Source organism: Macrobrachium nipponense, chromosome 19 (assembly GCF_015104395.2).
Source record: "Macrobrachium nipponense isolate FS-2020 chromosome 19, ASM1510439v2, whole genome shotgun sequence".
Classification (NCBI taxonomy): Eukaryota; Metazoa; Arthropoda; class Malacostraca; order Decapoda; family Palaemonidae; genus Macrobrachium; species Macrobrachium nipponense.
Window position 1 is genome coordinate 24,844,600 of NC_061088.1, and position 15,000 is coordinate 24,859,599.

General features: G+C 33.1%; 2 protein-coding genes across 3 annotated transcripts in view; both read left to right on the plus strand.

Moving 5' to 3' along the window:
• The window catches only part of LOC135215272 (lachesin-like), a 445,087-nt gene that overhangs the window by 31,331 nt on the left and 398,756 nt on the right, over positions 1 to 15,000 (plus strand). Inside the window, exon 1 of one of the 2 annotated variants that reach the window (XM_064249827.1) lies at positions 9,839 to 9,993. The exons of the other annotated variant lie outside the window; for it this stretch is intronic. The gene's annotated coding sequence lies outside the window, so the exon portion shown is untranslated. Of the gene's footprint in view, positions 1 to 9,838; positions 9,994 to 15,000 lie in introns of those variants that run through there. 2 annotated transcript variants of the gene reach the window in all.
• LOC135215289 (uncharacterized) lies at positions 7,339 to 9,829 on the plus strand. Its single transcript, XM_064249837.1, has 2 exons — positions 7,339 to 7,512; positions 8,850 to 9,829. Exon 2 carries the CDS (start codon positions 9,066 to 9,068, stop codon positions 9,693 to 9,695), a length of 630 nt encoding a protein of 209 aa, XP_064105907.1. The 5' UTR covers positions 7,339 to 7,512; positions 8,850 to 9,065; the 3' UTR covers positions 9,696 to 9,829.

Sequence of the window (15,000 nt, forward strand, 5' to 3'; positions counted from 1 at the left end):
CTTTTTTTTTTTTCTGTAAGCTTCCAGCTCTGTTGATTTTTTTTCCTCGCTTTCCATAGTCTCATTTTCCCCTTTAGTTCCCCTACCCACAGTGCTCCGCATTTCGTTTCTGCTTGTCACTCCCCTGGATAATATATCACTCTTTAATCAAGATTAATATCATTCATCTGTAAAGCCGCTTATTCACGTAATTTTGGTCTTTAATGTCTATATGCTTTAAGAGAACTACAAGGGGTCGTAATTACGCGAAATCCTGTAGTTATATAAGGTGTACGCACATATTTTTTTCTAATATTGCCTATAGGGCGTGGAATATGTGCATCTGTAATGTATTTATTAGATATTTTTACTTATTTACAGTTTTCCTCATATGAATGCAAGCATTATAAAAAATAATTGTTGGTTGTATGCTTTTTGAATTTAACAATATATATATATATATATATATATATATATATATATATATATATATATAGATATTATATATATATATATCTATAGAGAGAGAGGTGCATGTCTGTTTTTTCAGTTATCAGTGGCATTAAATTTGTATTTCTAGAAATTTACATACTTGTAATTTATCCTTTACCTGTGGTATCATATGTAAATTACATGCACACACATATATATATTATACGTAATATTATATATATATATATATATATATATATATATATATATATATATATATATATATATATATACACACATGTATGCGTATTCATAAGTATTTATTTACTCATTTTTCAAAACATATTTGAAAGTTACATCCTGCACAAAGTCATACACACATAAACCTTTTCCCAAAGCCTCCTGTTTTTAAAATTTGTACCCGGCATCCATCATACTCATCCAAGTATTTGTTGCACGTGGATGCAGGTACAGTAATTCATCCTAAATGATGAAATTCATCTACTGAACGATTGAAAAATGTTGAAAAATATATTTCGATATCATTCTCTTTAACTAACGAACGGTGTTCCACGAAAAAATAGGATTTTGGAATTTTTAAAAAAGTAATTGTATTGGTGTACACGAAATTACGAAATAATTATGTATTTTACATATCAATTAAACAGTGATGGGTTTTTTTATTCTTTTCTCCTGGCACTTATTTTAGGCATTTCAGTGTTTATACTAGCGTTTTTTTTCATCACTCTCTTTCTCTCTGTTTCTTGCATACTGTACGTCAAGGAAAGACTCTTATGATAAAGTATTTTATGTTTACATTGTCATGCTGAAGTTAACAGCCGATCCCTCTGAGGCAACCAAGTTGCACGCATACCACGAACAGTAATTCGTGAAGGAACCATTCATGCACACACACACAAATATATATATATATAACACCGTGATTCATATACACATCGAGCTACAAATGTCCTTTAATATCTAATTCGCTCTACCTCGGAATTAATATATTTACATATATGAAAATAAATCAGTTCAGAGGTAGAGCGAATTAGATATTAAAGGACACTTGTCTCCCGATGTATATATATATATATATATATATATATATATATATATATATATATATATATATATATATATATATATATAATACACACACATACATGCACACACACACATATGCGTGTGAATACGTGTGCATGAATGGCTCCTTCACGAGTTACTGTTAAAAATTAACATTTCAATAAAGTTCACCACAATACAACTACATCGACTTCGTGTCAGGTGTTGGAACCATTCGTCAAAAACAACGTTTTTTTCGCAGTCATTGCTGACAAAGTGTGATCGTTTTCTTTTTTCAGCGTCAAACCGATATAAAATGAGTAATGGACCATCTGTCTACAATGTTTACCGTATCCTATGAAGTGAGGCGAAGAATATAAATGGGATTGAGTATTTTGAACTCTTGATTCTGTAGCTTGTGTTAATTGGTTTGGGTTTTTTTCGTAATTTTTTAAAATAGGAAATTGGTTTTTGATAGTTTTCATTCATTTTGAGTTGTTTTGAGTTTTAATTTTCATTCATTTTGAGTTGTTTTAAGTTTTTTTCTATCATTATGGGATTTAAAAAAAAAATTCATAAGTAGGGAGAGAGTTCAACAGTTATTGGTCGTGTTTATAAAATGTGAGGTTGGACTGATTTTGTTTATCATGTGGGGCATATTTTACAATAGATTTTATTTTTCTAAATATAAATTGGGATAGAATTTTATATATTTTGATTAACATGAACCAGTGTTTTCGATAGTCTTTAATTTATTGGGAATGGTGGTCGAGTACCTTGATTAACTAGCTTCGGTATTTTTTAAGTTTTTCCATTTGGGTGTGGTTTAAAAAAATAGTTTCGAATGATTAGGTTTTGTTGTAATTTTATCAGGTGAAATATCAGTTTTGACAGTTTCATACTAAAGAGGGATGGTTAGATTTCGTTGTATCTCAGCAAATGTATTTTTTTGTTTTTTGAAGTTATTTTTATTAATATGCATTATATATAATTGGGTTCCATTCATTAATTGTCTTTTTATATCCATTCTGTCCCACTCCCGTGTGTGTCTTTCTACTACTTTACTTATACGTTCATCTTAATATCTACTTCACATTAGCCTACTTCTGTATTCCATTTGCAATTCCGTACATTTATGGCTTTTTAAAATTTTCACTTCACTGCAATTAAATATCTATTCATGTAGTTTAATTAATAATTCATCCCATATGAAAGCGATTGTAAATATCATTCAGAAACGCAATGAAGGTAACTTCCATCTAGCAAATAACCTTTCTTGCTTGACAGGATAACATTTTTTTTTCTTTGCACTACTATCAAAGTTTAATTTGGAATTAAGCGTACCGCATGAGCTATTGTAAATACTCTTACGGCGAAAGGTTTATAAATATATTTTTCACCACGCGCCTACTCCCCCTTCCAGGAATAACCCCTGGGAGGGGGGTAGGGGACTAGTAGCCACAAAAGGTGCTGCCCTTCTATTTTCAGTAATGCATTTGGTGTGAGGATGCACTCTCTCCACCTAGCTTGCGATCAATTATAGCTAACTAAAGTTAAGTATATCTTAGTTAGGGTTAGATATCTTTACGTGGCTAGGGAACAATTGGTTACCTAGCAACCGGATCTACTTCAGCTTATTGTCGTATCTGAACCACATTTTATCGAGAAATGAATTTCTAATCACCAGAATCAATTTCCTCTAATTCCACGTTGGCAGAGCGGGGAATCGAACCCAGGACTACCGAATTGGTAGGCGAGGACGTAAACCACTCGTCCAACGAGGAACTAACAGTCCGTGACATCATTCACTGCTAAAGTTAGCAAAGGCTATGGAAACAGTCCAAGTCCTTGTCATATATTGTATATAACTTGGTCTGTCTATGGGAAAATATATAAATAGATAGATACATGTACATATGTGTATATTCTTTTGCATGCACGATGTATATTATATATACATTAAATATACACTCATGTATACATATACACATATGTTTATATATATATATATATATATATATATATATATATATATATATATAAAATATACTTTCATACACGCATGTATACATACACATTTTTATATGCATATACGTATATATATATATATATATATATATATACACACACACACACACACACATATTATACATTAATGAGTGCATGCGCTCAATACTTCATCCCTCACACATCCTTTCATAAGTTTTAGGGGAAGCCACTTTTAAACTGACACTTGACTTACTGCAAGGAGTTCTACCTGTCACTATACAAATAGAACCCTTTCCACCTTGAATCCTAAGAGACCAAAATATGGGTGTAATATACGAGTAGAATTTCTACCGAAGAGGCTATGAATTTCGTCTCCCTTTGGTGGACTACGAGCGCTATCGTGCATAATCCTTTTTTTTTTTTCTTTTTTTTTTTTCTTTCTTTCTTTTTTTTCCGCCGGGAAGAAAGATGCTCGTTTGAACTGGAGTTCCATTGTATCGGTTTGGGACGCCATTCCTCCAGTTTATTTATGTTATCAAGGTTAAAAGTCTCGTTTTGAGGAACATGAGCTATTCTGTATGATTTTAAAAGCGTCCTTTGAATCAGCTTGTATCATAAAGTCCCACGAGGCGCGATTGTAATAAAAATTAATGAATAATGTATTAATGCATTTTACAAATTTTTGTCAAGTGCTCTTCAATTCATTGCTTCAGGTTATACAAGTTCTTCGTTGGAAGGTGGGTCACGTGCTCGCCTACCGATTCGGTAGGTGCGAGTTCGATTCCCCTCTCTCCAACGTGGAATCAGAGGAATTTGTTTCTGGTGATTAGAAATTCATTTCTCGATATAATGTGGTTCGGATTGCACAATGAGCTGTAGGTCCCGTTGCTAAGTAACCAGTCTGTTCTTAGCCACGTAAAAATATTGAATTCTTCGGGCCAGCCCTAGGAGAGCTGTTAATCAGCTCAGTGGTCTGATTAAGCTAAAATATAATTAAATTTAGAAACTATTGTAAGCTACAATGTACAACGAAATATCCGTCCAATTAAAACGCATTTTAGATAAGACTTGAAAGTCTTTTGAAGTTTTAGGGTACAATTGTATATCATGAAACGTACTGAAACGAAATTTGAAGTAAGCCATATTGTATTTTGAAGTGAGGTTTAAAATATATTGAAAACTTAAGAACTGAATTTGAAATTTATTATAAAGTCTCAAAGAAACCAATTAAAACGAGTATGCCTGAAAGGAGTTTTAAAGTGTTTTAGAATAAGTAAGGACGGGCCATGAGAGAAGTCGGGATGTAGTATTGGGAAATGACCAGAAATTGCTACAAGAATGAAACGTATTCTGACAAGCGGGTTTGGAGCAATTTGAAATGAGGGCTTTAATCTTATGAATTATTACACTAAATCATTCATGAATATCTCTTGTTCCTTTTAGTATCTCTGCGGAACTGAAGATGTAATACAGGAGTTTTTACTTGATATATGACGAGAAGATAAAATATATTTGGGATGACTAGAGACTTACTGGATTAATGTAATGAATAAGTTAATGGAATTATTCATAATTAATGAAATTAACTGATCATATCTGGATTACAATCATTGCAAATTCGATTAATCATTTATTGATTCATGATCTTATTAAACTAAGGATAATTTGAAGTTTCTCAGTTAGGCTGACATGTAATTTTATTATTGAATAATCTACTTGCGTTTCAGAAGTTTTGTCCATTTTACTAGTATTCAATTCGATATGCCAGATTTTTTCAGGTAAGGTTTGAAAGACATATGAAGCTGTACTGTGTGTATGTGTGTGTTTCGTATTATATATGTATGTATGTATGAATGTATGTATGTATGTATGTATGTATGTATGTATGTATGTATCTATTGTATCTATGAATATATATTATATATATAAATATATATATATAATATATATATATATATATATATATATACTTACATACATACACACATACAAGCACAGACACACGCACATATATTGATTACACTATATTTTTTTTGTGAAGAAGAGAGAGAAGAGGGGAGAGAGAGAGAGAGAGAATAGAGATGAGGAGAGGGAGAGAGAGGATGCTAATCAAAAACAACAAAAGGGCCAAGGTTGAATTCCACGGTAGGGGTTGGGCTGGGGGTGCGTGTATTGCTTTTTCGTTAAATCTCATTTTGCTTCTAATGGTTTAAGCATGAGGACGACCTGGTGGTAAGTGGAGTGTTGCTGGTCTTGGCAAAAATACTTGCTTAAACCCATATATATATATATATATATATATATATATATATATATATATATATATATATATGTATATATAGACGTACACATATATATAAATTATTTATTTATATATGTATTTTACATATATATTTTATATATTTATATATATAGCATACAACAAACTTCATACCTACATAATAGAATAGATCTTACATTGTCTTGCTGAGAACTAATGTGATATTGTAGGTTCAAAGGGTGAAATTAGATATGTATGGAAAGATTTATTAATGATTTATTTACATGGTCACACATTACATTTTTGAATGGAGTTCTATGGTTTATTAGACACATTATTATTTCAAATTGGAATTTTAGGTAGTAAATGAAAGACGGGTAGTGTGTCACGTAGAGTTTAGTGGATAATAATAAAAAGTACGCTGTGTTTCACCCGCACTATTTTTCTTGTTTTAATCAAGGAATAGGGATGAGATACATTTTATGAGGAAGGTTGCAGTGAGCATAGTTTAAATTCATTGAGTATCAAAGAATAGGTATGGTACTTGAACGTCGAAGGGTCGACCACTTTATTCCTGTATCTTAAGGAGACCACTAAACGTTTTTCAAGGAGAAAATGTGTAATATGTAAAGTCCTTTGTTGTGAACATCTGTATCATATTTGGCCTGTGTATTTATTCTCCCATAATAAGCCGTTTCTCGTATTATGGCTGGCTCTAGTGAAAGACGAAAGGGTCAAGCTGTATATATGTATGTATGTATATATGTGTATAATATATATGTATATTATATATATATATATATATATATATATATATATATATATATATACAGATATTTATATATATATATACATATGCAGATATTTATATATATATACATATATATTATACACATATACATACATACATATATACAACTTGACCCTTTCGTTTTATAACATTTAATTAAGAATTAAAAATGCCCTGGTGCTAAGTCTGCCTACGTACCACTAATGGCTCATTGTTTTTTAATGTAAAATTTCTTTAATAATGTGTTGGTTTTTTAGGAGATAAATTATTAGTTGAAGGTATTTTTGCAACCTGTAGCATTCTTTACTTCTGAATAATTCCGTAGTACGTATTATGAAAGAGAAACACGTTTAATACTGACGAGAGAGAGAGAGAGAGAGAGAGAGAGAGAGAGAGAGAGAGAGAGAGAGAGAGAGAGAGAGAGAAAAAAAAAATTTGTTATATATTAAAATGTTAATTTCTTAGAATAATTTTTGTGTGGTTAACGTAAAGCGATTCATGTGAAAAGTATTAATGAGAGCTATATGTTCATAGAGAGAGAGAGAGAGAGAGATGAAATCGGGAATAAAAAACGGTTTACTCTGCTTTTTGTAGCTGTTAATCTGAAAAAAAAAAAAAAAAATCTTCACGACCAACGTAATACGAGCTTATGTTAAAAATAGTCATGAGAGAGACAGGGAAAATGAGAGAGAAAGCGGGGGTGTGGGAGCAAGAAGGGATATGCGTGTGTATGAGTGTGTGTGTGTGTGTGTGTGTGAATGGACGAGAGAGGAGATCAGGGCCTTGGATGCTGAGCGACATCACATTCGCCCTGCAGTGGAGCACCAGGGCGGACGACTCGATCGGAGGCTCCGTCTACGCCGCGCGTGGTTCTCGCTCACTCGAGACAACGGGATCGCACACTTCCCTGGAGAGAAATTTCCCGTAATTTTTTGATCGTGGATAATTAGGATTCTCTTCCTCGCGAGACGGACTGTTATGTCATACTTGTTCGATGGTAATGCGAAACATTATTGCAATTAGAATGCATTTATTTTCACTTAGATCTTTGCAATATTTTTAAAGAGGAAATTGCATAAAAGCGAGCGATTGTATGTGAACACGTGCTTTGTATTTATACATATATGTGCAACTCGGAATAACTGGAAAATATTTAGCACCATGAGGATTATATTCATGAAGTGGTCAAGATCATACTCCATGTTATACCTTTCAATAAAATCAAAGGACTTGTAGACATGCGTTTTGTAAGTCTCATGAATGGTATATTCAACAAATAATTGTTGTGGAGGATTTAATCTTACATGACTGTTAACACTTTAAAACAATTAATATAAAAATATCAGAAGACCATTAATTTCCGAAATAATTCAATGACAGTTTTTGGGGATATAAATACACTAGTATCTGTTTAATTTACACTTAATAATTAAATAAAGTAATCTTTTCGTTTTAGTTTTGGATGAGGCATTTATTTACCGCAAGTGGTTTATGTCTTCAGTCAATTCTTTTTCCATATTTCTTCATCAAAGATTCATTAAAAACAAAGATACTTTTTATGATTTTTAATGGCGGAAGATATTTTATTTATTAGATAGATATATATTACTGCTGACAAAGTTGCTTAAAACAGAGTAGACTAACATATTTCATACTATACTTTTATATCATGACTTATCCGAGGCTAATCTATGGCCATGCCAATCATTTCCGATTGAATGAAAAATACGAACTACTTGTTAAGTTTATTTCCATCACCACAGCTAAAAGTTATGCAGACAAACCCAGTGTAATTACTCTTAATTTCTTTGGGTTGCATGCCTGGAATTTCATTTTTTCATATGCATATATATTTACATGAATTTTATATTTTTGGAGCTTCTAAGAAGCTCAGTAAATAAGAACATCAAAATAATGGCAAGTCCTCAACTTAATCGGATCTCAGTGTTTTATGATTCATTTTTGTTTTTTTTAATTTAGAAAGTAATTGCTATTTTATCGTGAATGAAATCTAAATGATTTATAGCTTAACAAATCTCTCTGTTGTTTATGCTTCAAGTTTTTAAATATAATAAATAAGGCATTCGTAGTTCTAATTGGTATTTATTGGGCTTTGATTTTGCTTTAAAATAAAATTTTGGATGTAAAATAATTATGTAAGTTTGAATATTAAATTCCGTTATCAAAAGCATAAAAAAAACCGCGCGACTGTATGACCAAAATGTATTGTGAGGAATGAAAATGATTTCATTTGAAAAATAAGTCGATATAGAAAATCCACATTTAATTGGTATCATTTTTTTCCCATTAATTTTATATCTTCGAATGACGAAGATTTATCAGTGAGAGAAGTGGAGAGTAATAGAAAGGGGAGAAAAGTTATCCGTGGATGAGAAGAATAACAGACTGAAAGACCACAAGAATCTGCTTAAAAAAAAAAAAAAAGGATAAAATAATTTGCTCGAGCCTACATTCCTTGATGCGGTAATTGCCGAGAGAAAAAGCAGACAGACGACTGGAGACTCCGGAAAACACTCGACCACTGCCACGATGACGCCCCAAACGGACCGTCAGGCGATGCCCTGTCTCCAGGGAATGACATCCTTCGGCGGGGTCGGAAGAAGTCAGACTCGGGAGGAGGAGGATGTCACAATGGTTGGGAAGGACGTTCCCGGTGCAGATACAAAATCTGGGGATCATGTTGGTGTGGATGAGAATATGAATGGTGTCGAGTCACCTTGTGGCTTGGTGGAGGGAGAAGGGGATGATTCAGTGATGCCGAAGGAAAATACGGCAGAGAAACAAACGTTCGACCAACATCATTCTGGCCAAATAAAAGGGATTACCTTCAGTGCTACTAAAAGGCCGACTGGTGATCAAATCGTCGAGGAGGAGGAGGAGGAGGAACCACGAGACAAGCAAGGGATTCGTGCCGAGGCTGGCGACGGCGATTCAAACTCCTGCAGGAGGAGGAGGAGGAGGAGGAGGGGTAGGAGCGACCCAGTGGCGACCGTCAGGGCAATTCATCAACCTAATCACGGATTACGCGAGAGCAGCAGCGTCGTCGAAAAGTGTACCGCGAGTGATGATAAGAAGACGACGGAAGTCGGGGAAAGGAGGGGGAGGAGGAGGGGGAGGAGTAAGAGGAGGAAGTCCAAGGCGACAGACGAGAGGGCGTAGACAAAACGTGTTGGAAAAGCGTGATGACATCGTCGTCTCTCGACAGCTCGTATTTCCGTGGATCTTACGCCTCCTCCTCCTCCTCTCCCACCAATTCTTTTTCCAACTCTTCATCCTCCTCCTCCTCCTCCTCCGCTCACCAATTCTTTTTCCAACTCTTCATCCTCCTCCGCCCACTTCCTCTGCAGCCTCTTCGTGCCAATTGAAAAGGTAGTGATCTTTGCTGTGCTCGTGGCGGTCTTCTCCGCCGTGACCAACGTCCCTGTCATCTGTGCCGAAAGCACCATCTTTGAAAAAGGTGAGTTTTTTCTTTCTTTATTGCTATGAACGGCAGCAAATAGTGAGTAAGTCTTAAATCTCGTTTTTCTGTCAGTTATGATTTTCACGATGCAGATGATTTGGATTCTCAGAATGACAGGATAAATTGACTGGAAAGTGAGACAGCTAACCCAGAAGAATTAGCTTAAATTAGGGTTATTATTTGTTTGCACCATCGTTATCATTTTAACATTCAAATTCGTTGTTAAAATTCAAAATTGTAGATTATGGGGACTGAAACATAAGGTAGACAATCGTAAAACTATTACACAGTGCTTTTATTACACCAAGACTTATAATATCATGCAGAAATATGTGAAAACTCAGAATCTTTCGAAGTGATGATTGAAAATAAAGTTGCCAACCCAAAACCTTTTCTAGCCAACATAACTAAAAATATTTATTTACTCTTACCATCTCTGTCATATTAGCGTGCAAAATTCGTTGTGAAAACTTTTGATGGTATAATACATAGAAGTGAAAGTAAGACACGTGACCCCCTGAGTAAATTGACAGTTCACGTTTACATTCACCGCTAGTGTCCTGTCACCATTCCAGTACAGAGTCATGTATTGCCGACTGATGTATTGTGAGAGGAAAAAACCAGTTGGTTGATTCATTGTTGACGGGGATAAAGTGTCAATTCATTCTTCTATAAACAAGTTAGATTTTTAGGGCGGATGCTCAAAGGGAAATATATGAAAAACGAAATGTTGTGTCGACGAGCTGCCGTTAATTCTTGTCCTACTTTCAGCACCAATTTTTACGTGGCAATTTTTTCAAAGCTAAGAATAGTCCATTTACGGTACAATGGCTTTTTATGCGCGTTTGAATCCGGTTCACTGTGTACGAAATTATTTGTCACAGCATCGCTGGGACCTTTAGCATGGCTTCTATGCTATTGACCGATTCTGATATTAAACAACCAAATATTTCTCTCTCATGCAACGTAACATGAACAGATACCCTAAATTGAAAGAATATAGAAAAACTAACAGAATCATAATTACGCAAAGAAGGAACATTAGCACAAAGAATTTAAGACTCAAATAACACGAATTATTAAGGAAATGCAGAACAATATAAGTAAGAAAATGAATGAAAAGCTGAAAGAATGACAAGCTTAATAATGTAATGAACACGAAGAATGCCAATGAATGCAGATTATCAAGACGAGGAAACGCTCAGGCACTCAAACAATAGACAAAGAAATAGAGGATTCAATCCCACGCGGTCACTGAAAAGTTTCGTTCCCCAGAAGTTCTGAAACGATATAAAGCATGCGAAAGCTACAATACTATTGTTTACTAAACTTCGCAATACGCACGTTAACACAAACGCCTACCCACGTGTCTACATTATGTGTATGTGTATATATACATATATATATATATATAAATACTATATATAATATTATATAATTATATCTATAATATAATATATATATATATATATATATATTAATATAATATCTATATATATATATTATATATATATATATATATATATATATATATATATATTATAATAGGCGCATATGAGTGCTTTTGTTTAGAAGCATGTGCATCTACTTTGTATAAAACAAATGCATTAACATATTTTACCCTAGTCATATGTCGTATGGCTAAATACTAGTTTTATTGATATTTGACTGCAAATGAATGGAATTACCTTATGCCAGTCACCAGTAATGAAATTGCAGTTGATTAATGTTGATAAGCCTGTGTCTCTTTACAGTCGTATTACTGAATGATTGCATCATCCATTCATGTGGCTCATGGCTACCTCGAATTAATATTAGAATGAAATAAAATGCAGAATAACGCTAGTATCACTCATAACGACACGCAATTGTACTCGTACATGCAGTTATATGACATAAGCTGTGTATGTATGTATGTATGTATGTATGTATGTATGTATGTATGTATGTATGAGTTAGCAGGGAAGCATGTAAGTAGGTGAGCAGGGTTTTGAGGGTAACCAAAATTGATTTTTTTTTTCAAATAACTTCATTAATGAAGAGTAACTGTTGCTCGGAAAGTTTTTACGAGTTCCTCCCCACCCTAATATGAAGTGACATCAATTAATTACTTCGGCTTGATTGTCCGAAACTAATTACACTATCGCGAGCACATGCAAAAGAAAATGAAGCTTTAGTTAACATCGGTTGTAAATGTCATACCATCACCGGCTTAGAATTCTGAGCAAAAGCTTATGTCTTTATGAGGAGTATTGCCATTGATAGGGCTTCTACAAGAAAATACGCATATACACAAACACGCACCCACCCACACACACGCACACACACACACAAATATATGCAGTGTTTAGTGAAGTCTATTCTTGAAAATCCCAGAATACGAGTTTTATAAAGTTACCTTCTGTTCAGTTTAAAGTATCGCACATTGTTGTCGAGTGGAGGGAAGTCTATATATACGTATGTTGAAAATAAAATGACATTATTATTATTATTTATTTTTGATCGTTTCCATTTTGAATTGTTTTCATTTCTCTTTTGAGTGGACTCGGTAGCGGTGCAAAAATAAGTCTCTAGGTTCTGGAAATTTATTGCTCTGAAAATAATAGAACTTCATCTGTCGAGATGTGTGTGTATATATATATATATATATATATATATATATAATATATATATATATTATATATGTATATATATATATATATATGATAAATATATATATATAATATATATATCTTTCGAATATAAATTATACATTCTTCTTCAATATGTTCCGGTTTCATAGCCTCTTGTTTGACTGAATGATTTTGACACCAGCGCTACTTTACAATTATTATTTTAGTATGTTAAGTAATGCTTACAAGGTCTTGCACACTTCCTCTCTGCAATGCTATATATATATATATATATATATATATATATATATATATATATATATATATATATATATATATATATATATATAGCATTGCAGAGAGGAAGTGTACAAGACTTGTAAGCATTACTTGACAAACTAATAATAAGTGTAAGGTGGCGTTGGTCTCAAAATCAGTGCAGATAAACAAGGCTGTGAAACCAGAACAATATTGGAAAAGAAAGTGTAATTTATATAGGAAAGTAAACCATTCAGTGATACTGTCGCATACCTCATACCAATATCAAATACGCTTATAACTCATATTTAGTATATCTTATCTAATGATAAATATTTATAGACCCCAGCATATTTGAGATCACTTTTTATGTGGAAGTAAATCTTATATTGGAAATAAACAATTTCTGAGCGTTTTAGAATTTTAAGATATAGGTAATACCTTTTGAGCATACTGGGTATTTACTGACGAGGTCACATTCTTAATGAAACTGTAAATAATCGCTGATGTTCGGTGTATAGATAAAACATTGATGAGACTAATCAGTGGCGTTGACTAGGGCATGTTCTTCAACTGCGCTCTGAAAGGATTGTCGGGCTAGATTGTTACAAGGACACGTCGAGTTTCGAGGAACCACTATGAATAAGTGGTTGGGGATCACTGGAGATGATCTGCTTAACAGAGCATGAGACGGGAATGATTGGAAGAATATGGCAGAGGCTCTCTGCGTAGCTCAGTTTATATATATATATATATATATATATATATATATATATATATATATATATATATATATATATATACTATGTACACACAATCACATAAGCACACACACATACACACACACGCACACTCACACACACACACACATAAATATATAATATATATATATAATATATATTATATATATAGATATTATATCTATATATATATATATATATATATATCTATATAATTATATATAAATAATACATTAATTCATTTATATATGGCATAAGGCTGACACTAATAATACCCTGTTAATTGACGGAAATCAGATGTATAGCACCTTTTTGAGAGACACTCAAAAAGCGGGAAAACGTATTGGTGAGTGTAGGCGTGATTAGTAGCATTCTCGCATTTGACTCTTTGGCGATGATGGGCGCACTTATTAAAGCCCATTTTGCCTGTGCGACTTTAGCAGGGAGTCACATATCTGTTAGGTAGCAGACAGTAGGCTCGCAACTGGGGTGGGAAAACAGGCATGAGGCTTGCAACATCACCCCCAAAAGATTTGCTAACACCGTCATTCGCCACCCCTTCTGAAGGAGAAAAGATATAGTATATATATATATATATATATATATATATATATATATATATATGTATGTATATATATATATATATATATATATATATATATATATATATAGCATACCTACATACATAGTGTGTATGTGTACACATATATATGTATATATGTAAATTGATATATATACATATATATATATAATATATATATATATATATATATATATATATATATACACACACACGTCGAGCTACAAATATCCTTTAATATCCAATTCGCTCTACCTCGGAATTAATATATTTTCATGTATGTTAACCGAAGGGGAATTTTTTTAGTTGATAATAGATGGATATTAAAGGCCATTTGTATCTCGATATAAGTACATGAATCACGGTGATGTGATGAAATTCATATATATATATATATATATATATATTATATATATATATATATATATATATATGCATATTAGACCGGCAACCACCAGTACCATAATTATAAGGCGCTATGATCGTAACCGTTTTTGATACCCGTACTAATTCCAGGGCATTCCTAATATTAACGACCTTGTGCAACTTCCCTCCACCCTTTGACACAACTGCTCCCTACGGCGGAAGCAGTAGTTCAAAAGCGAAGGAAAAAAAAAGATGAAAGAGAGGAAAAAAAAAGTATCATTAACTTTGTAGCCATTCGAGTCACTTGCTGACTATAGTAACTTTTGATTGGAGTTTCACCTTTAATGAAGAGTTTTTTTTTTTCTTTTAATATAGAGAGAATCGCTGGAGATACTTGGGTTTTGGGTCTGCGTTTATAATTCAAGAGGTAATAGTAATAGCAGCAGAG

Bases quoted from the DNA above. Each gene is read 5' to 3' on its own strand.
- LOC135215289 (XM_064249837.1), top strand. From the start codon at position 9,066: ATGACGCCCCAAACGGACCGTCAGGCGATGCCCTGTCTCCAGGGAATG.